The sequence below is a fragment of the Polypterus senegalus genome, chromosome 12 (genome assembly GCF_016835505.1).
Source record: "Polypterus senegalus isolate Bchr_013 chromosome 12, ASM1683550v1, whole genome shotgun sequence".
Classification (NCBI taxonomy): domain Eukaryota; kingdom Metazoa; phylum Chordata; class Cladistia; order Polypteriformes; family Polypteridae; genus Polypterus; species Polypterus senegalus.
Window position 1 is genome coordinate 142,494,881 of NC_053165.1, and position 24,526 is coordinate 142,519,406.

The 24,526-nt window shown below is 36.7% G+C and overlaps 2 protein-coding genes across 2 annotated transcripts; one reads left to right on the forward strand and one right to left on the reverse strand.

The window, feature by feature from the left end:
* Window positions 1-2,251: 2,251 nt before the first annotated feature.
* On the forward strand, window positions 2,252-6,717 carry dnaja (DnaJ heat shock protein family (Hsp40) member A). Its single transcript, XM_039773668.1, has 7 exons — window positions 2,252-2,540; window positions 3,665-3,845; window positions 4,324-4,428; window positions 4,643-4,870; window positions 4,976-5,206; window positions 5,560-5,660; window positions 5,751-6,717. Exons 1-7 carry the CDS (start codon window positions 2,409-2,411, stop codon window positions 5,964-5,966), a joined length of 1,194 nt encoding a protein of 397 aa, XP_039629602.1. The 5' UTR covers window positions 2,252-2,408; the 3' UTR covers window positions 5,967-6,717.
* Window positions 6,718-9,025: 2,308 nt separating this feature from the next.
* Window positions 9,026-24,280, reverse strand: LOC120541758 (40S ribosomal protein S27-like). The gene is made up of 4 exons (XM_039773669.1): window positions 24,095-24,280; window positions 15,351-15,459; window positions 14,480-14,590; window positions 9,026-9,286 (listed from the first exon to the last, which is right to left on the reverse strand). Exons 1-4 carry the CDS (start codon window positions 24,263-24,265, stop codon window positions 9,258-9,260), a joined length of 420 nt encoding a protein of 139 aa, XP_039629603.1. The 5' UTR covers window positions 24,266-24,280; the 3' UTR covers window positions 9,026-9,257.
* Between the last annotated feature and the right edge of the window lie 246 nt (window positions 24,281-24,526).

Consider the following 24,526-nt stretch of genomic DNA (forward strand, 5'->3'; position numbering starts at 1 on the left):
ATTTTCCTTTTTATTTGTGTATTCCTCTCTATTATAAAAAAAAAATCTTGGAAGAAGACAATATGTGGTTTTCTTGGAGAGACTTTAACGTCCCGTGAGACAAGGCAGTGAGACAAAAGGACAGCTGCTGTACAGACTTTCAAATGATAGATGCACAGCGCAACAAGCAGAACAAGCAGCTTGACAGCAGCAGCAAAACAACAGCTGATCCAACCGCATCTCCTTAGCATGCGTTCAGCCCCCCCCCTTCACAACGCGAGTGGCAGAGATGTGAAGTGGCTGGCACGTAGTTTGGGCCTAGTTTGTATGTTTTCCCCTATGTTCATCCATCCACCCATCCATTATCCAACCTGTTATATATCCTAACTACAGGGTCACGGGGGTCTGCTGGAGCCAGTCCCAGCCAACACAGGGCACAAGGCAGGAAACAAACCCCGGGCAGGGCGCTAGCCCACCACAGCCCTATGTTCATGCAGATTAAATTCAACAACTCTAACTTGACAAGGTATAAATGAGTGTGAATCCGTGTGTATGTTGAGTGCAATCAGCTTTTTAAATTGAAAAATATTCAACATCTTCAATGTTTCCTCATAGCTCATCCTTCTCAGTCCTGGAATAAGTCAAGCAGCATCTTCTATGGACTTTCTATAGCAGCATGACACTCTTTTGGTATATGCAGACCAAAACGGAGAAATGTATTCCAGATGTGGCCTCACAAGTGTATCCTGTAACTTAAGTGTAAATTGTTTAACATGCACTCTACACTACATGCTATAAAACTCAGCATCCCATTTTTCTTTTGTACATTGACAGTTGTGGACAGTAACTAGTCTACCAGGACTACCCAAAAATGTGTCCTATTCTCCAGCTCCAGACACCCCAATATGCAATTATATATAATGATTTGTACTTTGTAAAATCTTACATTATTTACATTTATATGTACTTTTCTATATCTACTCAAATCAGTCCTGCTGTGACTACGGGGTACCTGCTGATCCACTGACTTTGGTGTCACTGTCTAATGTAATTCACTAGCTAAATTTGTATTCAAATCATGTTTGGAAGTTGAAACAAGCAGTGGTCCAAGTATGAAACACTGGGGTGAACTATTTCTGTTCTAATTAAAAATGGTTTCTTAGGCCAAACCCCATTATTTTCTGTTTAAGACAGTTCTGCGCCATTACTGTACCTTAACTCTGCCTTCTGTAGTCTAAATCCATGTTACCTATCTGGTAACACATCTGTCCTAAACAGCGGATTCTATGTATTATCACTGATAATCCAGTACTGTAATTCATTATCATGTCGAAGAGGAGATGGGGCCCATCCAGGTAGCATCAAAGTACAAAGTAGGAAGCAACCCTGGTTGTGGCAACAGTGTCTCTCAAAGGACACACTCTCCAAAAATCCACACTAGGTGAATGTATTGTGGTAATTAAGTCCAACCTGGCTAAACTGGTTTGTGGGAATTAAAAAAAACAACACCAAGATACATGGGAGACATGCTAAACATGCCCACATAGACGGCAGACAGACCGGGATTTTAAACTACGACTGTGATGTTTGTCAAGGCAATTGACTACAGTTCCAGGGGTTTGTTATGTAATTAGAGAAATGCCAGCTTCTCAAGGTAGTGGTGATTTTGAAAAAAGTACAAGTTACCATTTTGCATGTGTAATTACAAGCTTCTTTGAGAGCTACAACTAGTAAATATATTTCAGTTCGTCATTCGAATTATCCTTTCTAATTCTACATTAACCTTAATATGTCCTTTATGTTCCTGCACGAAGATATTTTCATGAGGTGCAATATTTTATTCTAGTATTTTCTATCGTTTGAACAGGTGTCTGTATGCTCTGCTATATAAACTAAATTGACGTTATGCTTCGTATATTGCTGAGTTTAACCGTAGGTAGTTAAAGGTATTCTAGTGAGGGAACATAACGGGGCTTCCAAATACTAGGACCTCCCATCCACCTCCTAAATACTACAATTAGTAGTTTACAACAAGAGGGGCTGCTCACTGCGTTTATTTGCATCTGCAGGCTTGTTTTACAATATTAACTAAAGTGTTTTTATACCGGGCTTTCAAAACCAGTCCTCACTGTTTCACTTACCAAGTCAAAAGTCCTCGAATCTGCTATCCGCTTTTAGAAAGCCGGCCGACTAGACGTTCCGCAGCCCGCGAGAACTTTCCAGGCGGTGTGACGTCACAGCAGGCGGGTCTGTCTCTCCAGAAAGTTCTGCTCTGCGGCCGCTGATAAATACAGAGGGAGGCCGGCGTGTGGCAGGCAGTTTGCATATCTACTAGGTAGTGAGAGGATATAGTTGCGTTGAGATCGTACATCTGTAAATATTGTTAGTATTTCTATTCACGTTCTGATTTGTGCCAGGAAGGCAGCGAGATGGTTCGGGAAACCGGTTACTATGACATTCTGGGTGTGAAGCCCACTGCTTCTCCTGATGAGATCAAAAAAGCCTATAGAAAGCTGGCTTTGAAGTATCACCCGGACAAAAACCCAAATGAGGGCGAGAAGGTAAGCATTGCCATGGGTATAGCTCGGTAGTGAGTGTCTTTTTTATATTTTTATTTTAGGTATTTCTTAAAATAACGCGCAGTTACCCGTCTCTTTTATAGAATCAAATGAGAGATATTTTTACCGGGGTATTTTTAGGAATACCCATCTTGGTTCGTACTGCATCAGTATGTTGAATCCAGATTCCATGAACGCGTAGCGACAAGGGAAACGTTCTAAAGGATTCGGTTGCCTGCATTATGTTTCTATTCACTTAATTTCCAGTATCCAGACTCGGCCCTGCACATAGTTACAGAAGCACTGATGTGATGACCCTTCTGCAGTGAAATGTGTTAAGCTAAAACGTTGTCACAGATTATGTGTGTGGGTGAAGTATTTGTATATGAAAGAGTGACAGACTGACGGAGGGCAGAAATACGTCTTAAACTTAGTGACAACATTTCGTATCAAAATTTAAAACTGTGCAAGCACGTTTTCATGATTAACAGACAATATGACGCTGTACTTCTCCCCATGTATTACTTAACTGAGTTTCTGTAATGTTCAACATTGCTGCATGCGAAGAATGACCATTTAATGCAATAAAAGGTTTCATACATCGTTACCAGAACGCATTGATCTTTTATGAAGGTGTTATGGTAAGTCTGGTTTGAATTAAGTCAGTGGAGCCCAGGGCTCTGAATAGTATACGTTAATTAAACAAACGTACGCTTAAGTAACTTTGTCTAAATACAGTTAGCTTTAAAATATGTAATAATTAATTTAAATGTCAAAACCCCTTAAGTCAGAGGACCTGCCATTGTTTTCAAGTACTAAGTGAAGCAATCACATTCTACAAATGTCAACCCAATGGACCTGGTCCTTAAAAAGCAACGCAGCTGGGCAAGTGTCAGTGTTCAGTAATACACTGAGGGGAAGTTAAACGCACGTTTAATGTGTATATGAGATTTTCGACTCTATCAAGATGTTACTTTTTATAATTACATTCAAATTAATTGGAGTGCAGTAAAAATCCACCCTCCCATTTTCTAATCTGCTTATCCAGAATCATGTGTAATTCATATGTAGATATTAGTGAAGGTCACAGGGTTTCCTGAATAAAATATTGCAATTTTTTTTTTTAGTTTAAACATATATCTCAAGCCTATGAAGTTCTGTCTGACCCAAAGAAGAGAGATCTTTATGACCAAGGTGGAGAACAAGCTATCAAGGAAGGTGGAATGGGTAGCAGTGGTTTCTCTTCACCTATGGACATCTTCAACATGTTCTTTGGTGGGGGAAGCAGAATGAACCGAGAGAGAAGAGGTGAGCTTGTGGTCAGAGGTGTGGATTATACTCATACTATTGTATACCTCCAATTAACTGGCCTGAATTTCTAGCCACTGTGGCCTAGTAGCTAGGGCCAAGTTTGGGTCAGTTGCTTTGGACTTCTTGTTTGACTGTTTCTGAGTGGATTCATCTGTCTCTCCCTTAATTAAAAATGTGTCAAAACACTGTGTCTTTGTAGCTGTACTGGAAGGGAATGTATGTAGAAAGTATATGTAGTTGATAATGAAAATTGGGACATGTGAATTATCATTTTCTAAAATTTTAGCAAATCTGAATGATTGGTATATTTTCTGTTAGTAAACTAGATCTGTTTCAATAACATGGTATGAATTTTAGAAAGGAAAGGAATAAGGGTACAGTGGATAAGAGGTTGCTGGTATTTTTGTTTCAGTGCCAGAATTCTTGTTAGTTTTCCTTAGCAATTTAAATATTTTACTTTTACATTTATTTTCAGGAAAAAATGTAGTTCACCAGTTAACTGTGTCCTTGGAAGAAATGTACAATGGTGCCACAAGAAAACTTGCTTTACAAAAGAATGTCATCTGTGAGAAATGTGAAGGTAATTTTGAGAAGTTTGTTTGCTGTTTGGAGAACATTTAGGTTAATTTGTTTCATCATAAGTGGTTGTCTATAGTTCTTCATTTTTAAACATGATTAAAATATGCATAAAATCCTATGTAGACTCTTGCAGTGTATCATCAAATGCATATTCTAAATAAGGCATGTTAAACATTCAGTATTGGAGGCTTATGTGTTTATGTATTTTCCTGTAGGCTATGGTGGCAAAAAGGGAGCTCTGGAAAAGTGCTCAAACTGTAAAGGGAAAGGGGTTCAGATCCATGTACAGCAGATTGGACCGGGCATGATTCAGCAGATCCAGACAATGTGTGGGGAATGCCAAGGCCAGGGTGAAAGATTCAACTCCAAGGACAGGTGTAAAACTTGCAATGGTCAGAAAGTTGAAAGGAAGAAGAAAATACTTGAAGTTCACATTGATAAAGGTTTGAGTTTTGCCTAGGCTACTTCTAAATAGAAGCAATTCTTTCAGTGTTTAATTATTAGTCAAGTTTTCTTTTTTTTGCTGAACTTTATTTGCTTAATTGCAGGTATGAAAGATGGTCAAAAAATTACATTCCATGGTGAGGGTGATCAGGAACCATCGCTGGAACCGGGAGATGTGATCATTGTCCTTGATCAAAAACAGCACCCTGTTTTTCAAAGACAGGATGATAACCTTGTTACGAAAATGGAAATTCAGCTAGTTGATGCTCTTTGCGGATTCAGAAAGACTTTGACAACTCTAGATAACAGAACACTGGTTATATCATCTTCACCAGGTAAATTGCTCAATGCTTAAGGTTGTTTGGTATGCCCGTACAGATTGTAAAAATTACAGTGTAAAGTATCAAGAGGTGGTATTGCTTTACAATAGTATATCAATTATGTTCATTTGGTGCACTTTAATCAAATATTTAATAAGCACTGAGCCCTCGCGCTCACGAGAAGCAGAGGACACCATATTGAAAAACAAGAACTGTTGGTACCATTAAAAATTTGGAGGAAGGTGCAGTTTTTTTTTCCCCCTTATAGTAGCAGATAGTCATAAAATAAATGAGGGAAACAACTAACCAACTGTGTTTTATGGAAAGATCTTTCCATGATTGTGTTAACAGTGAACTTTTCTTTAAAGGAAATGTTATAAATCATGGTGATGTGAAAAGTGTGAACAATGAAGGCATGCCCATATACAGAAATCCATTTGAAAAGGGACAACTCATCATACAGTTTTTGGTAAGATTGTGCTTACTTCTATGTACCTTTTTTTTAAAACATGTGCCACATAATTCCATCCCTAATCTTGTTGCAATTAAATGTCTTCAGGTTAAATTTCCAGAAAATGGCTGGCTGCCAACAAAAATGTTGCCAAGGCTAGAAGCTTTACTTCCTCCAAGGGAATCATCCATGATAACTGATGACATGGAGGAGGTTGAATTAACAGATTTTGACCAATCTGAACAGCGTAGAAGATATTCTGATGAAGGGGATGATGAATATGAAGGGACAAGGGCAGGTGGTGTCCAGTGCCAGACACAATAAAAACTTTTCCTCTCAATGTACTGAAATGTGTGTATTATGTATTTCCAATGATGAAGTTGCTTGCTCATAGAAAATTTATGGACCTTGTATATTGCTGATACGGTTGGTTAAAAAAAAAAAACTTAATATTTATGGACAGTTGAAAGCAGGAAGTGTGTGCGTTATGGATTTAAAACTGCCAGAAATTATAGGAGAGCAGTTAAACATTAACCATAGGTATGCCACCCCAACCTAAATATGAAACAATATGTAAGCAAATTATTCCTAGACTACAATTGGCATTGAGAATCCTAGCAGCAGGATTATAATGCTGCTTGAGGGAATTGTGATACGGTCAGCAACAAGGGATTAATTGGCTGCCTGTTCATGCCCTAAAAATCGAAAGGATTCTTAACGGAGAAAATGTCAGTACTAGTGTGTGTGGTGGTTTTTTTTTTTTCTTTCTTCACTTAAATGTTTAGTTGCAAATGCGACTTCATTTACACCCTGAAACAGCCTTTACAAGACTGAGTAGCCTTTTTTTCCCCCTTTCCAGTCAAAACTTGCACTACTTAAAATTGTTTGGTTACACTGTAAATACCAATGTATTTCGGAAACATATGTACATAAAAGTGATCTTTTTTGTTCTCTGAAAATTGGTTTTCTTTGTCATTCTTTATTTTGACTGCTGTAAATGGAACACACTTGTATAGCTGTTTTAATGCGATGTTTTTCATTGTTAAATATATTTTTATAACTTAATCTGTGCATTGTCTTTTTTCCCCCCCCACCCCAGTTATAGTTAAGTTTTTAGTAGTACAATATGAAATCTGTCGAAGCTGACCATATGTAATTGAAGTTCACACTGGTTATCAAAATTAAGTGGTATGGTGCTCTTTTCAAATACTATAGGAATGCATAACACCTGTAGTACCTGACTGAATGAATCCTCATTGCACAAGGTTAATGTTGATGCATTGTCTCATTTAAAAGATTTATTCAACGAAGAATCATTGCATATTTCACATTTGTACAACTTGAAATATGCCGTAAGGAGTGGACAGCTCAAGAGCTCTTCAAAAATAAAGTAAAATTTCCCTTGGGCAACATTCAAATGTTTACTGTGATTAATTGTTGTAAAGGTAATTTGTCATTTATCAAATAGTTTTAGAAATCTTGCTTGCTTGACCATATAAGCACCAATCTCTAGTCAACTGAATGTAGTGTAAATGCACCTTATCTCGGAGGCCCAGTTTATGGGGTGGCAGCTTGGTGGGCCTACCTTGCATGAGGAAAATACAGCTACACTCCATGCTGCTCTGTGAAAAGGTGAATGAAAAGCACAAGTCAGGGAATGGCGACACAAATATCTTGTCAGCGACTATCCCTTGAAATCCTGTTGCTGTATATCGGATTATTAAGAAATGCATGGATGGTATGCTTTAGGTTCTCCACAAAAACTGAAGAGATCAAGCGTGACGAAAACTAATGGCCGAGGGCACCAAGAGACCAATGAGAACGCTGCAGTATCACAGATTGGAGTAACTGCATGCAACAGTTGTGCCAGGTATGTAACCAGTGACAGTTTTTTTAGAGAGTGGCAAAGTGACATTTCAGCTACAGTTTGCCATGAAGCATATGGAAGACTCTGATGTAAGGTGGATGACAGTTCTCCAAAATATGGCTTTTTGGTAATCAGACTAAACACTATTTGAATACTGCACATCACCAAAAACACAGCATTCCCACCTTGATGCAGCGGGTGACTGCATCATACTGTTGGGGATGCTTTTCTGTATCAGCCCCAGAAAGGCTTATGAGGGTTACACCAATTGCAACAAATACAGGGAAGACCTGACTAAATCTGCAAGAAACCCGTACCTTGTGAGGAAATTTGCTTTCCAGGAAGACAATTCCAAAAATGAAGCCAAATCTACAAATGGCTTAAAACAAGTCATGTAAATGTTCAGGAGTGGCCGAGTCAGAGTCCAGCTCTCAGTCCAAATAATTTGTGGCTGAAGCAGTTACAAAGAATGGAGAAAAAAAAAATAAATACAAATGGCAGTATCTAGACATGCAAAGCTTATAGAATCTATGCACACATATTCAAAAATGCCATGGCTGCCAAATATGTAACTACTAAATACTGACTTGATGGGGGAGAATACTTTACAGCCACTGTTATTTAATGTCATAATAATAAAATCTCCAAGGAGATACACATTTCATAAGCACTGTACCATTTCTCCCCTCTTTAGTACGGAATATTTTGAAACACCTATGCAAAACACAATTTTTTTTTTTTTTTTTATATATCCAAGTTGAAACATTAATAACTTATTACAATCACCATTACTAGCAGCCAATTGAAAACAAGGTTTATCATTATGGTATCCTGTATCTTGTATCAGAAGAGTGACAGACTTCTCATTGCAGGAAAAAAAAAAAAAAAACTGACTGTGGGACAAGACTTTGGAGTCATTCACTTGGTCCAGATAATGGTTTGCATACGCTGCTAATAAAAAGAGAAGAGAAGAGTGAACAGATGAAGCACTCAGCAGAGCGAGGACTCCTGCAGTAGAACAGTATGGCAGTACTTGCTCAGAATACCACCACCCCTCGTGTCAAAGTCCTTTTGGGCACATCTTTAATAAATAAGGCTTTGCTGACTGGGTAACAGAAGGAAGCACTGGTACTAAAGGGATGACATGCAAAAACCTAGAAAATGTAATTAGATAATCAGACAGCATGACACATGGAGATTCTCTGGGAAGACATCACTCATTATCTTTTGCAAGTTAACTCGGTTACAAAGTGAACTGAAGTCAAAAGTGTTAAGTGATGACAGGCTCCATTAAATGGGAGGACAGTTATGTGGCACTGACATGATGCCAAAGTCCCTCCTAAGCAAAGAATGTCACATCTATGAAGGCTGAAGATATATCAAAAGAATCCAATGAACACAAACATCAGTGTAACCGAAAAGTCACGCATTAAAAGCACCATACTTGCTTCATACCCATATAGAGCTAACAAAGAAAAGGCACAAGAGCAGCACATAATAATGCAAAGACTTCGAGTAACTCTGCAAACTGTTTTATTGACAAGATAAGGAAATAAATGAGCCCACCACTGATTATAACTTTAGATATTTAAGGCTTTCATCACAGAACAAAATCAAGTATTCCTCAGTTACTGTACATAGTTTACATTTAGATAGCCCTGCCACCAGTAATAAAAATTAACATAATAAGGCAGTTGCTCGCTGATGTGACAAGACATTTTATATGATCCAACAGGACCACCTTTGTCCTAGTGCTGCTTTCTCCTGAATGAGCAACCTGAAAATTAAAAAAAATAAATAAATAAATAAATAAATAAATAAATAAATAAATTATACGTACTCTGAGCAGGCTTTCAACTTGTGGAGCACAACAACCCTAACCTTGTGAAACTGCAACGGTGAAATCTTCAGTGATGCCAGACACAAAAGGTGACATGCGCATGAAAAATGTGGCTAACAAAATTAGACTGTTTAACAGGACATCAGACGTGTTGTCTGTTCAAGCTCACTAACTTCTGGTATGACAGCACAGTGGTCAGCCCATGAGCCCGGGTTCAATTCCCAGGTTTGCTTTACTTTTAAAATCGGTCCGTTTCCCTCCGCATTCTAATCAGACTGGATAGGTTCTACACTGGCTTTAAATTGGGAGTAGGCTCTGCGACAGAATGAGGTCCCTTCTAAAGCTGAATGCTTCCTTGCTCCCAATGCTCCTCACAACACTGTAAGTGGGTAAAGAAAAATGAATTGATGGATTTGCCTTGTCATTAACAGTGGCCTGTAATGGGATCAGTAAGTAAAATAGTACAATTATTGAAATATAAAAACTTAAACATACAAATAGACTAATTTATTGTAAATTTATTTTGATGCAGGAAAAGTGAGCTTTGATGTCTGACATTCTCATTGGTTTCTGAGGTTGTGTCAGTGTGGATTTGTGTTTAAAATGCTGCCTTGCAGTAAAGAGAACATGGGTTTGCGTCCCAGTTTCTCCCTACGTGGAGTGCAAAGTGCTTTGAGTAATGAGAAGTGCTATATAAATGTAAAGATTATTTGTATGAAGCTGATGGAAAGTAACAGTATTCCTTCTAATGTGTACTACCTAATACAGTTAGATCCGCTTGCTGATGAATCAGAATGAGGAACACATTAACGTCCAGCTCAGTCTACCAGTGTCCATGGCTTTGGCACTGTATAATTTTCCTTTAGGTTGTACACTTTCTATGCAAAACATATAGCATCAGCTCATCAAAAATTATACATTACATACAATCTTCATCGATTGTTGTACCCGCTTTACTCCGTAAAACAATTATTTAAGTCAAGCTTAACATTTTCATTTGATATTTCCAAAATTTTACTAACAAATTCCACTTCACCATCACAATCTGTCAGATTGTTTAAAGTGGTGTAACAGATTATTAGTATAAAAATCCCAAAACAGACTTAGGCATGCAAAAAGGCTACTTGGTTTATTAATGTTAAATGTCTGGTTTTTCAATATGCCACAAAGCTAAAGAGCAAAATGAGTACATCGACCAAAATAAGGCAAATCTGTAATGCAGTAACTTTCTTTGCACACTAGAGGGCCACCTTTCTACATGTTACACTGGAGTATTGGGCTTCCTTGACGAAGTCGTGTAAACGACTGTACTATAAAGGAGCCTGCTATTTACAATTCAGAAACAATAGAGGCCTGCTGTGATAATAGTTAAAATACATTTGGAATTAGGCAGTTGTCAGTTTCAACCTTTAAGAACTTATTGCCACAAGTCTGTTACTTAGATAAAAAAAAAAAAAATTTACATTTTAGTAAATTTTTTTATTAAGGCAGTGGTTCTCAAACTGTGGGGCAGGCCTCCCTAGGGGGGCGCGAAGTAACAAAAAGGGGGGCGCGAAGATGTGAAACAAAGAAAACAAGAATCAAAAATATGAAAAATACATCTATTGAAAGCAAAACAAATTAACTTAAACTACATTATAGTGATACTAGAAAAATACGCAGTTAGATAAATGTCGATAAAAGTAGGTGTTATAAAATATGCATCTATGATACATCATTAATTACAAAAGAACAAATTGGTATTAGTGGGCTCCTTTCAAAAAAACGTTAGGGGGGCGCGATTGAAACCGTTATGAAAACTCGGGTCGCAAATACTTAAAGGTTGAGAAACGCTGATCTAAGGCTTGCTTTTTCAAATGCAGTATTACAATTTATATATATAGCTAGCCTATTGGCAGTTCTGTTATTCGCGTATGGGGGATGCGGTTGTACAATTTAAACAAATTTTTATTTTCATGGGAATTGTAAAATAGTTCTATCATGCATATATAACGTTACAGCAAGTAATTAACCATAATTTTAAAAAAAAGTGCAATGTAATAAATTTGAATATAAATTAGGTTTCATGTTGCGTTAGTTATTCGTTGATAAGATTTTGTTCGGTTTGGCTTTGAAATTAACACGCAAATACTTTTTAAACTTACTTTTATACTGTAAAACTTCAGGAGAAACAATTTTTGGAATTAAATTTTCGTCAATATCACATTGAATTTTGTGTTTGAACTTTCATCGTGACAACATAGAACTAACTGCCTGTGATTGAATTTCATTTCTCTCTCCATTAAATAAAATGACTTTTTCGAATGTTTGGCTCCAAGATTTGTTGTCTTTTCAAAAGCTATTCTAATGGGAACCTGTTAACGTTTTAATACGAATGGCATATCAAGATCTCCTTTGTTGTGTAAGGTCGGTGTTGTGTATCACCTGAAGATGTCCTACATTACCTATCTTTGATACAGTAATTTGTGCATTGGAAGACCGGATGGTGTTAACGGTTGCAGTAATTCTTCGGGATATTGTAAGCTGATATTTCCATTTTACACACGATCACCACCAACTGTTTCAGCATAGTCTATTGATACGCATTTAATCAATTTGGCGTGTAACCGATCAACATTTTTGGCGTTAGTTTGTCTTCGTGTCTCGCTGCTAGGATTGCCAGTGTACTCATTTTTTATGTTGATAACCCTTAATAATGAAATTCTTCAATAAGATTTGGACAGAAATGTCTTTAATTTGGACCTTAGAGTGAGGAAAACGTTAAAATTTCATAAGGGCTGAGAGAGCAGAAAATGTGTCTGTCAAAAGCATTCACACAAAAGGGAGGGGAGATTACTGTGTGCGCGGTTGAAAATGGTTGAGAGGAGGGCGTGACTTAAAATAATCTCATGATCAAAGTCTCAACTCGTGGGACTTGGAAAAAATCTTCCAAAAAGTCTTGTCACAGGATTTTTTTTTATTATGATAGTTAAATACTATACTCGCTTTTGTTTTAGGGGTCATCTCATTGGTGCCCCTCTAGTGCACCTGTTGTAAATTTCAATAACACCAAAGCAGTTGAAACTGATTAACAACCCCTTCTGCTACTTAACTGAACAGATCAATATCCCAGAAGTTTCATTGACTTGATGCTATACTCTGATTAAAAGGTGTTCCTTCAATTTTTTTTAAACAGTAACAAATTCAAAAGTCCAATGGATTTTAGTTTTAAATTAAAACAAGGGGGAAAAAACATGCAGGTAGCACGGTTAAACAGAGGACGGGACTGATGCTTCACAGATCCAGCAAGTTAGTGCAGTTTGTATGCTCGCTCTCTCTCTGCGAGTTTTCCTCTGAATACTTCAGCTTCATTTTCACATCCTAGAGAAGTGTGACTTAGAATATTTAGCAAGTGCAAACTGGCTCTGTTTGAGTGACTGAGTGTCAGTGTGAAGGCAGTGGACTGGCACATCATCTTGTGTGCAGTGCTGTCAGGACAGACATCAGTAGTGCACAACTCCAAACTGGATACGCGGGTAACAACATGGATAGACAGTTTTTTCTGCATTATTAAATATTAGAACAACAGTACCTGTGAAAATGTGAACAGTTACCGAGTTTATCTATCGCAGAAAGGTAGTTCTGTAAAGCTCTCCAACTGATGCAGAATTCATGAAAATCACTGTAACTAGAAACATCACCAATAAATGCATACAGAGAATTGCTGTACTTATTGATCGATCTCTCATGATACTGAATTTTGACCAACACCTCCATGAAATTTTGCTTCAACTCCAAATTTTGAATTGTATATGCTCCTTTCAAGTTCTCCTACACCATCTCAGCAGGGGTCATTTACCTATTAAAATATCTATTTAAAGTGTAGTTCTCTACCTGTTTTGCACTTGTCCTGCATTTACGTACAAATTGCACTTTGGTCCTGTAGAATGTTATTTTGTGCCACTGTATGCTGCAATACTGTGTATAGATGGTATGACAATAAAACCACTGGAGTTGACTTGACTTGCAAGAATCACATTAATATACAAGCCATATTTAATTCACCCTATATAGTGGATTTAGAAAGTATACAGATCCTTCACTTTCTGCACACTTAATTGTGCTGCAGATTTAAATTTAAACCGATACATTTGGCAAATTTTGTCCATCAATCTACACAATAACCAATAATGGCAGTGGAAACAGGTTTATAGAAAGGTCTCCAAATGTATTAAAACACCAGAAACTGAAATCTTTCGTTCATATAAGTTTTCAGACACTTTGCTGTGACACTCCAAATTGTGGTACTGTTTGCTTTAAGTATCCGTGAGATATGTCTAGAACTTGACTGGAGTCTACCTGTGGCAAATTAATTGATTAAAAAAAATACTGTAGATGTAAAATGAAATCTACAACACAAACCTGTGCATAAAGTTAAGTGGTCTGAACACTTCCTAAATCCACTATAGATAAACAGGTCGACAGTCCCCTGAAAACTACTCTGACACAAAATCAAAATGCAGGATTCCTTCAAGGACTACAGCTTTACCCAGGTCTTCATTCAACTGTCCTCGCTCAAATAACACCATATCTGATTTGGTGGTAATCAGTAATTTCCATAGTAGGCTTTCTTTATGAGAGCACACAACGGATAAACTTTTGGCTCATTTGTTCAGAGAACATTGTTGTAGAAGTGCTAAGGCTTGCCCACGTGCACTTTGGCAAACAGGAGAGGAGCCAATGTAGACATGAGAAAAGCCTACTAGATGTTCTAAAGATTATTTTTTCTTTTTTGACATGGAAAAAATAAAGCCTTAATCTTATATTATGGGAGAAAATCATCTTCTGAGAACACAGACTACTGTGGTTACCACCTTTCTGACTGTGGTTAACTTCAGAATTTCATGTTTGATTTCCATCATACACATGAAAGTGTCAAAAGTGGTATCTTTCCTCCTGTACACTCCTACAACTCACAGAAAACAAATAAGCAAGAACGTGAAAAATCATCATATAGGCACAGGCTTTACATAATACAGTATGCAGATGCTCACATATTTTTTAAACAAATAGGTTTGAGGGGTCAATCAATATGAAGTGATTTTTTTTTAAACTAAATGTCACTTCTACGTAGGTAATTTCCACACTTACCTTCAGTGAGCCTGGCTTTGCCTCCAGTGGGCTGGCAGAGTACTGTAGAACAGCCTACACAAAGCACAACTGTCTGGGCATGACTGAAAACTGTGGTGATCTTATAGCAGCCTATTTAATAATAATAAAAAAAGGACTCCTAAATATATAAAGTACACACCCAGCAAGGCTCATAAAATTGAATTACAACAAAGAAAGAAAATCTTGAGGTAAAGGCTAAAAATTCTGTTCTGAAGAGAATGCTACACTTCATTTGTACTTTTTCTTCATAGATATAGAACAAATATCAATTTTGGTTTGGGGACAAGAGGGAGCAGAAGTTTCTTTACCAAATAAAAAGGAGTCTGGGTTTTTAGCAGCCAGACAAAAATGTCAGGTGTTTTACTGCATAGCTTTTGTTAATTTAAAATTTTCAAATACAAGGAAAGCTCAAGAAAATGTACTATAAAAACTACAGGCTTAATTTACTTACTTCATCTTGTTTGGCAGCTCCAGGCTGGTTTTGAGGAAAGCCTCTAACACACAAAAGTACTTAATTTCCAGAATGGGGAAACCATGTGCGATCCAATTTTATTTTTAATTATATTTTAAATTAAGTGTTAAGTGAGACTTTTCGTACCAAATTAATTATCTTCCCTGCCGGCTGGACATTGTGCATTTATTTTTGGCATTTTCCCAGTAACATTTTGAAATGTGTAATCATGGCTTAACAAAACAAAAAAAAAAAAAGCCAAAAAGGACAAAATGAAGTGTTATTGTTTGCGTGTGATGATTTATTAAAGCATATGGAAAGCTAAAGTTCGAATACATTCTTAATTTCACTTTGAATCATTTCAACGTCAGCATCATACTGTTGAAGGCAGTTACTCACCAGGGCACTTGACATCCATGAAGTAGGAATTGGGGCTCTGAACCAATCGTTTTTTCTTGTGCCGTTGCTTCTCTTCAGTAACGGATGGGTTCAGCAAATCTTTAGCTAACTAAAATAAACCAGACAGGTAAATAGTTTTGCCTTTTTGATTCAAAATAACCACTCAACTAGGTGAAAAATAGCAGTTTAAATATACTTGTGTGCGTAATATTTAAAAAAAAAAAAAAAAAAGTGTTTCTTTTCTGAACAACAGAAGATAAACTTAACATGATATCAGATGCATTCTAAAGAAGAAATGGAAAAATATATATATATTTTCAGAAGTTTTCCTAATCTCTTTCATTAAAGTGGACAGACCTTACTGATTACAGAGGTAATATTTATACAAAATGTTTGGCAGAGAAATATTACTTGGAAGGTTTAAGTGGACTTCTCTACCAAGCAAACACAATATAGAAGGCTAACTTCACCAAATATGAATTTATAAACCCAACCTGAAAATAGGTAGGATATTTATTTCTTCATTTACATTTATATAACTGGTATTTTAGACCTAGAAACTTAAAAATCACAGAAACTACAATGGGTTTCATAAAAATATAGTATATACTGTACATATAACACAAACACAGTAATGAGAAATGAACCGCAAGGACAGTACTACATCTCAGGTGCTAGCAAGATTCACAAAAAAGTGATTTCCAACACTCAAAAGCGATCCTATATATCCGAGCCCTTGGTAGAAATTGAAACAGGAGTAAAAACATTTTTATTCAGATGTGAGGGTGTCCTCCTGTCCTTAGCAGGTAGGATTTAGCATTTAAGATTTCATGAACAATAAAATCAGTGGTTCAGTGCAATTCTACGCTGCAAGTTCCCTAAATACCCATTTTTAGCCATGACCTGGAAGGGACATTTACACACACCTCTCTCCTGCAAGAGGATTATGTGAGTGGTTCAACACCCTTCTGAAATGCAACACTGGCTGGATACTGTCAGACCCTGTATACCCCCTGCAAAGTCAGATGGGTTCTGAAATTGGGTATTTTGGAGTTACTTTAGGGCAGGTGACCTGTGAATGTAATTCTGCAACGATAGTCCACTTTCATCATAACACTGACCATTTTTGTATTTAATTTCTCAACAAGTAGCTTCAAAAATGAATGCAAATTTTATTTGCCAAAAAACTGTGATATTCTTAAGCTTCCTTTTAGAAACCATTATGGCAAGTTATGGAAAAGAAGCCAGTCTATACTGATTTGACATCTTAAAAAAAAAAAAAAAATTTAAAATGTTAAAAAGTAAAAACAAACATCAAAACAATACTGCAGTTTCACCATATATAATTTAAAAAGGTAGTCCATCAAAACATATATAAAAATAGTTTTAACTACTGAATGCACAACAAACTATAGAAAACAGAAAAGTAATAAACAGTTAAATGTCCTCTTTATTCAACTTACTGTATATTCAGCTGTCAAAAACTGCTTTGCTTGACACATGTGGAATGTAGTGGGACACAAGGTTAAAAATATCAAATGAGCATAAGGTGTGTATGTGTGCCTTAAATTATCTCCAAGTATCTGGTCCAGTTAGCTAAATCAAATCTGCCTTGAGATCATGCTCCACAACATCAACTAAATGCAAGGAAATAATCATGTTCTGCAAAAACAGGAAGGAAAAAAAATAAATAAATAAATAATCGCACTTTAACCGAAAGCCAGTCTACACACACAATAATGAAGCACAGAATTAAGCCTCAGTCTTTTAGTCGGGGAATTTATGGGATTGTACTCAAAGTCTTGTGCACATTGAATGTTTGGGAGACTAGGAAAACCACTTCCAACACCCAAAGAAATAACCAGAAACTCACTACATTGGTCTCTGAAGGAAGACCAAACTTCAAGGACCTACAGACAGTTCCAAACATTAGATGCATCAACAGAATATTTTAGACTCTGGTCTAGTTTGACACTAGCCTTAACCATCCATCTTTGCACATGCTTAATTTAGTTCAAGATCACAGGGGACAAAGCATACACCGACAGTCACCAGGTCAAACCCATGCTCACTAATGCTGTGCCAATACAGAGTTACCCATCAGTATGTCTTTGGAATGTGTGTGGTAAATGAGAGGAGAACAAGTCAACTCTATTCTGATAGTAACTGGGTCAGAATTCAAACTCTGTTGCCTCACATCTACAGAGGCTGTAGTTTGAATTCTGGCCCAGTTACTGTCACAATGGAGTTTACATGTTCATAATGCTGTCTGAAAGGCTTATAAAGAAGAGAGCAGTTGGGAGCATGCAATGATACAGCCCCAGGATCCGAAATTAGGATCCTCAGCACCACACTAGTTCAAATGGAATCGAACAGTGTGAGGTTTTTAACAGTGGCTAGAGTGCCAATCCTGCCACCAACCCCCCACCCAAGTTCTCCTGGCAAGCTGGACAACCTGCTTGCAGGGCTGGACACAGTTTAAGGGCCTAGCGGAGTGAAATTACCTGCAGCATTTACAGGATTTCGATTGCTAGCACAGATCCCTAGCCTCAGAGCCACCACTACTGCCAGAGAGGACTTTCAAATATAAGTGTCTTATATGTATAAGTGTATAAGTTATTTTTTTCTCCAGCCGTCTGGAGTTTTGTTTTTTCTGTCCCCCCTGGCCATTGAACCTTACTCTTATTCGATGTTAATGTTGATTTATTTTGTTTTATAATTGTGTCTTTCATTTTTCTATTCTTTAATATGTAAAGCACTTTGAGCTACTGTTTGTATGAAAATGTGCTATATAAATAAATGTTGTTGTGTCTATGTGTACTGCATGCTCCTTAAATAGGGCACTGTAGATTTATATGCTTTAATTTTGTGGATACAAACCTCATCCACACACTACCCATGCAGGATTTACACATTATCCCCATATTTACAGGTCCTTATGAGTAGTCTGGTTTCCTTGAACATCCCAAAGAAATGTAGAATTGATTAACTCACAACTTAATATTGGCATTAGTGTGCGTGTGTAACCGAGTGTGCCCGGTGATTGGATTTCTCTTGCCTTGTTCCTTGTGCAGCCAGGATAGGCTCAGGCCTCTCGATCCCGTACTGGAATCCGGGATTATGAAATAAAAGGATGGACTGATCTCCCTTGAAGTGTGATACTTATAAACTCATTGCTGCAACAAATAAAAATAAGAAATACTAACACAGTACATTAAAAGTGCATTCACTACAAATATGTAGGGACTTTACATGGAGTTTACTCATTTGTGCTAGCATGTGCCCTTAGCAATCTTTAAATGTGGTGTTTCTAAGTAAGATATTAAAATATTTTGTTGAGAGTACATGACATCCCCTCTGCATTTGAAGCCTTTTGTTAGGCTCTTTATGCTGCACTCTGTTAGTAGGTCTTATACCAGCTAGAAAAGCCAATTGCCAGGAACTGCTGAAATACTGCAATATAAATAAATATAATTAAATACTGCAATGGCTTAAATTAAATGTTCAAAAAAAGAAGAGTAAAAGTTTATGAATAGGTTTGAAAAATTCTTCAAAAGATACATTACCTCATTAATCAAAAATTGATCATATTTTTATTTGAAAGCAATGGCTTCCATCCATACATTTTAAGTGCCATTAAGAGCAACTTGATGTAAGCAACACAAAAAAGGGATAAATAAGAATGTTTATATGTAAAGGAAATAAAAGATGAGGTGTACTCACTACAATAACTTAAGTATAGCTGGGTGCTAAAAAAAATGAACACCAAGTTAACCACTAAAAACCAAACCACAATGGTCTGACATAAATGTAAGATATCTAAGGAGTTTAGCGATATCTGTCAGTGTACTACAGCATGCCAGGACCTCAAGAGACCTTAGACAACATTAAGGAGAGTAAAGTATGTGCTCTACAGTCTGAGCAGAGGTGTATACTCCTCTTTCTATTTCATAATTCATTCAATTAGAAGTTAGGGAAATACTTTAGAAATAGTAACACTGAAAACCAGGACTCTTATTAGATATAAACATTATCCCACTAAGCAGAAAAGAAACATACACAAAATACCCAAAGGAAACTGACGGCCACAACCCTAGCATCTCTAAATGTCTCTAATACCTATAAAAATGCCAAAATGCAAGCTCAAAACCAACTATTGAATGGTAGACAGAAAAAAAAAAATACATTTGATACCAAAAAGGAATATCATGGTTCTTATTAAGTGTGTTAAAGAGCATCCAAATGATCCTGTAGATTTCTAAAAGAAAGTTCTTTGAATGGGTAATGCCTACAGCAAATGCGATTTAAGACTAGATGGCTTTCTACCACTGAAGGAACTTTAATTCATACTTAAAACAAAAGAACATCCAGTTCTTGATTATGTGAAAATGATCCTCAAGATTCTATCAAATGCACCGAAGAATGGATTAAAGAGGCAGAAATCCTGCATTATGGAATGGCATACTGATCACAAAAGTAATACAATGGCAAGACCTGATCCAGGCTGTTCATGCAACATAGATAATCTATTTAAAAAAAAAATCCCAAACAACAGCAAACATTTGGTATGGCAGTTATGTAGTGACTAACACAGCTGCCCCACCACTCCAGAACTCTAAATTCAAAAAAAGCCCAAATCTAGAATGGTCTGTGTGTGGACGGTATATTCATCCAATGTCTGCATAGATTTATGTCCCCCAGGTTTACCACTTTTCTTCTCACATTTCAAAGGCAGGTGTGTTTGATTAAACAACATCTCCAAATTGGGCTGCTGTAGATGAAGGTGGCTGCAAGTGTGCGCTACAATTAAGTGCTGCCCCATTCAGGGTTAGGATCTGCCTAGTACACAGTGCTGCTAGAACTGGCTCTGGCAACCCCACCCTGAATAAGCAGGATTGATAACAGATGGATAGAAGAACTGAGAGAAAACACTTGGTAACAGTTGTTAGAAGACGTGCCAATGCTTAATGAATTAAAAGCGTCATTTTGCACATTAGCGGTTTTCTTTTTATATTAAATATATCTATGTACTATATGTAAAATGCTTAGCTCTGTCTGTTTTGTCAAATAATTTGGTTCTAGAACCTTTATTTTGGTCTTAATCAAAATCTCATGTTCTGGAAGTTCAAAAAAATTTTCTGGTGGCAGAAAGGTTTATGGTAATTAAACTATGGTGCCTATAAGCCCATCTGTTGATAATACTGCAGGACATGGTCAATATGAGTTAAGAATTCTTAACGCGAAGTTCTTTACATTCTATTTTAGGTCTGCATGTTTCATGAATATATACTTAAAATATATAGCTTTAAAACCTTTAGAAAAAATAAGAACTAATTCTTATTAAATACTAAAGAGATTTACTATTTGGGGGAAACTAGCAGTTCAATTTTTCAAACACCACCATATTTAGTTAAATCAATATACAATTAAAACACACATTAATAACTTTACATAATTCTGTTCAACAATCACTAGGAAAATCAAACTTTACATTTCGAGATCAGCCTTGATTTAGAAATGAAATAATGATTGAGTGATCGATTTATAAAACAGATTTATTTTTTTTTTCTTTCAAGTAAGTACAACTTAATACAATAACAGGGAAATGTGTAATGAACATATAGTAAAAACGCTTTGATTTTTAAAATTGGAAATAAATCAATATATGCTTGAAAATGTAATTCAAAATATATGTACATAAAAAAAACAAGTCAATGAATAAAAAAAACACAGCCTTTTACTTTTTTCTTTTAAGAACAGGTAAGTTTTCATATCTAAGTAGTGTAATTTTTACTAACAACTCTGACATACAGCTGGCATGCTAAAGAGTAGCAGGAGTTAACAGTTTAAATATTTTTAGGGTGATACCTTAAAAAATTAAGAGTAATGTCAAGAATCATCATCATAGAAAACAAGTTCCACGGGTTTTAATCACATTATGTTTTGACAAAAACTGGATTCTGACCGTATAAGTAGAAATGTTAACATGATAAAAGCAAAATTGGGAAGAAGATGTCCAGACTAAACAATGCCTATACTGTGTTGCAGACATTCAATTTAAATTATTTCCCTTAGTAAAAAACCGAGATGCCACTGTATTACTGCTGTTCCCACCATAAAAAACTGTCAAAACATCCCTTTGTTTTATAATTCAAGTTAAAATAAAACACACCCCAAGGGCCTTTTAAATAGGTTTTGCATGGCTTACCATTTAAAGGAAGATTTTACCATATTACACAAAACTTAACATAGTGTGCAAACAATAAGCACAGCAGATCTTCATATCTTTGGCTCACTTTGTTTTCGTTTGTTCAAAGCAGGTTTTGAAAAAGGACATAACTCAAAAATGACAAATACATTCAGTCACAGTGACAGACGTGTTATGTCTTTAAGGGCAGTGAAATCACAAAAGAGTGCTGCTCACACATGACAATGAGACCTAAAGAATCCAACATCTATATTCAGAAAAGACTGATTTGAAATTTGGCATGGGAAAATACAGACTTGTGTACGAAAAGCAGTTGAACTGCAAATTACCTTATGATGGAGTCAGCCTCTATGAAATAAAATAAAGGAAGAAAGTAATAATAAAATCACTTATACAATCAACAAACTAACTCACCTTTCTGCCAAATGTCTTCTATTTAAAAACATTAAAAACTATAAAAGCATTAAAGGCCAGCACCTTTGGGCTCAAAGTCATATAAAATGTCCATAAATGCTTATGTTAAACAATACAATGTTTGTATTGGCACTGCATAACTGACAGTTTAAAGATCTTACTATTATTTCTCTATTTGACCACATGTAGCCAACTTCTCAAAAGCTGTATTTGATAAAAGCAACAAAGAGCTTGCTGTGAGTTTCCAGTTTAAATTAATTAAATTAAATAAATTGAAATATCTTCATTTGCTGGGCAAGCAGACAGCTGCTTTAAAAGTCACAAATATGGTACAGTCTGATAAAAGCCTCATTTAGAGACTATGGTTTACTGAAAGTGGGCTGATGGCATCAAAACCCAGCCATTATTACCAATGTTAAAACCATGAATAGCACAAATTGTACTTTTAATGGCAAAAGCAAAACAGGTGAATGATTTGTCATTTATATTCCCTGAGGGAAATGATAGAAAGACCAAAATCACTCATGACAGAAACACTCATTTCATTGGGATGTATTGGGGCTTTTCCAGATTATTTTGTAGGAATGTGGATTTTAAAATCTATTCAATGCCTCGTCTCAGTTGTCAGTCTGCAATTTTCCTGCACAAATTTACTATTGTGTATTTTTTCCCACAGACTAAAACAGGCTTGACTGGAATGTTATTTTTAATAGCTTCTGGAGTTTTAGAAAAGTACAAAGTAGTAAAATAACATCTCTTACCAACCCCGTGCTCCCATATTTCACTATACCACTGAAGCAAACTATTTTTTTTTTTTTATTGCCACCACAGGCATATGTAACCACATGGCCTTGAAAGGGTTTGCTATTCTAACACTGTTTACACATGTTTTAAGCTTTTTAATGTAAAACACCAATTATAATATCTGATTTTCATGTTAAGAAAATATATATCCATCACCTATAACCATTTTAACTCTGGGGGGGGAAGCGGGTGCCTATCCTGGTATCACTAGGCACAAGCTCTGGAGCAACCGATAGATATTCGCAGTGGACTGTTGTTGCAATGTCTTAGGGATGTGGGCCACACACAGAAGGCCCCGATTCAAACCAGCAAGCCCATCCATCCACCTGTATATCCTGAGCAGGGTCAGAAGGAACCTGTCTCAGAAACAAATGGGCTCAAGGAAGGAACAATCCTGGTACGTGACACCAGTCTGCACAGCCTGTCCACCTAACCTGCGTATCTGTGACCTGTCAGAAGAAGTTGGAGCACCTGGAGGATGCCAACGCAGACATGGGGAGAGAACACAAACTCCACCCAAGGAGCTAAGCAGTACATTGTTATTAGCAAACGATGCCTACATACTTTACCAATGTGTAGTACTTGAGTAAAGCAATTGAAGAGGCAATTTCTAAAGTAATTTTGGGCTTCTGTCAGAAATGTTACTTTGCACAACGTTTAGAATGATTTTTAACAACTTTTACTTTCGCTATTCTTCCCAGGTGAATTATTCATAAATCAATCCCCTGCTCGCAGTCATTTTTATAGCATTGACATGATAATCTATTATGAGAAGATTGGTTATCAGAGACACGGAATTATGGCCGGTTTATTCACCGAGGCGCTTGTAAAGTTCTACTGGATAATCGCAATAGCAGTAACAGTGGGGAAGGAATGACCAGACGATATAATGAGAACTAATGGCGTTTATTTAAAATAGAAATTAAAAGACGACGTCACTAATATACAGGAACAGAAAGCATCAACGCAGGAATCCACCCTAAACAACATGTTTAACGCACGTCATAGAGAAATCGAAAGAAACGAAAAACTGTCTTAACTAAAGCATGTCATTTCAGTGGTCCATGGCCACGTTTCTAATTATAATAAGGATCTTCACAGCACGAGAACACCATGCATTCTAGCTGCCCTGATAAAAATATGAAAAGCAGGTGGCAAACATCTGCCTTGGGAAAAACGTGGGTCTCGACGTACCGTCCCTGGTACACTAATAAGTCCAACACTTGCGAACATATATGTGCCACTCCATCTGAGAACTTTACTTTCTCAGTGTACACGCAAGTTTCGTCATTTCTTTTCGTTTATTATTACAACTTACGGGCATTTTTGTTGCGCTGCCACCATGTGATGATCGATTACTCTCGTCTAGGAACACGAACGGCTGCTCGTCATCAGCAGACAAGGTTCCACTTCCGGCGATCCTTATTGGTTTGCGTTGAAACACGGGCGGGATTTTAAGGTCCGCTTGTCGTTGAGTTATTTCGATCATTAAAGCGCAAAGGAGAAAGGCGTGTTAGCAGGCCTTTAAGAAGGGGCGTTCAAGTGTGCGTCCAGATGACAAGAAATTATTTTATTCAGCACAATTGCAGTCTTACAATTCATTTAGAAACAATTTTTAAAGCATAATATGGAAGATTTATTCTTTGAAAATATTTGATTGTCTCTGAGTCATGCTTTAGTAGTTTGCATGTTTCTCTACATTGCTTGATTGTCAGACATCCCGAGTTAGGGAAGCGGCCGGATCCACATT

Coding starts and splice junctions, on each gene's coding strand:
- dnaja (XM_039773668.1), top strand. CDS start 2,409: ATGGTTCGGGAAACCGGTTACTATGACATTCTGGGTGTGAAGCCCACT. Junction 4,429..4,642: donor CATCTGTGAGAAATGTGAAG/GTAATTTTGAGA, acceptor ATTTTCCTGTAG/GCTATGGTGGCAAAAAGGGA. Junction 4,871..4,975: donor TGAAGTTCACATTGATAAAG/GTTTGAGTTTTG, acceptor GCTTAATTGCAG/GTATGAAAGATGGTCAAAAA.
- LOC120541758 (XM_039773669.1), bottom strand. CDS start 24,265: ATGATCGAAATAACTCAACGACAAGCGGACCTTAAAATCCCGCCCGTG. Junction 15,460..24,094: donor GCAGCGCAACAAAAATGCCC/GTAAGTTGTAAT, acceptor GGTTTATTTTAG/TTAGCTAAAGATTTGCTGAA. Junction 9,287..14,479: donor CAAAGCCAGGCTCACTGAAG/GTAAGTGTGGAA, acceptor TTTAATTTTCAG/GTTGCTCATTCAGGAGAAAG.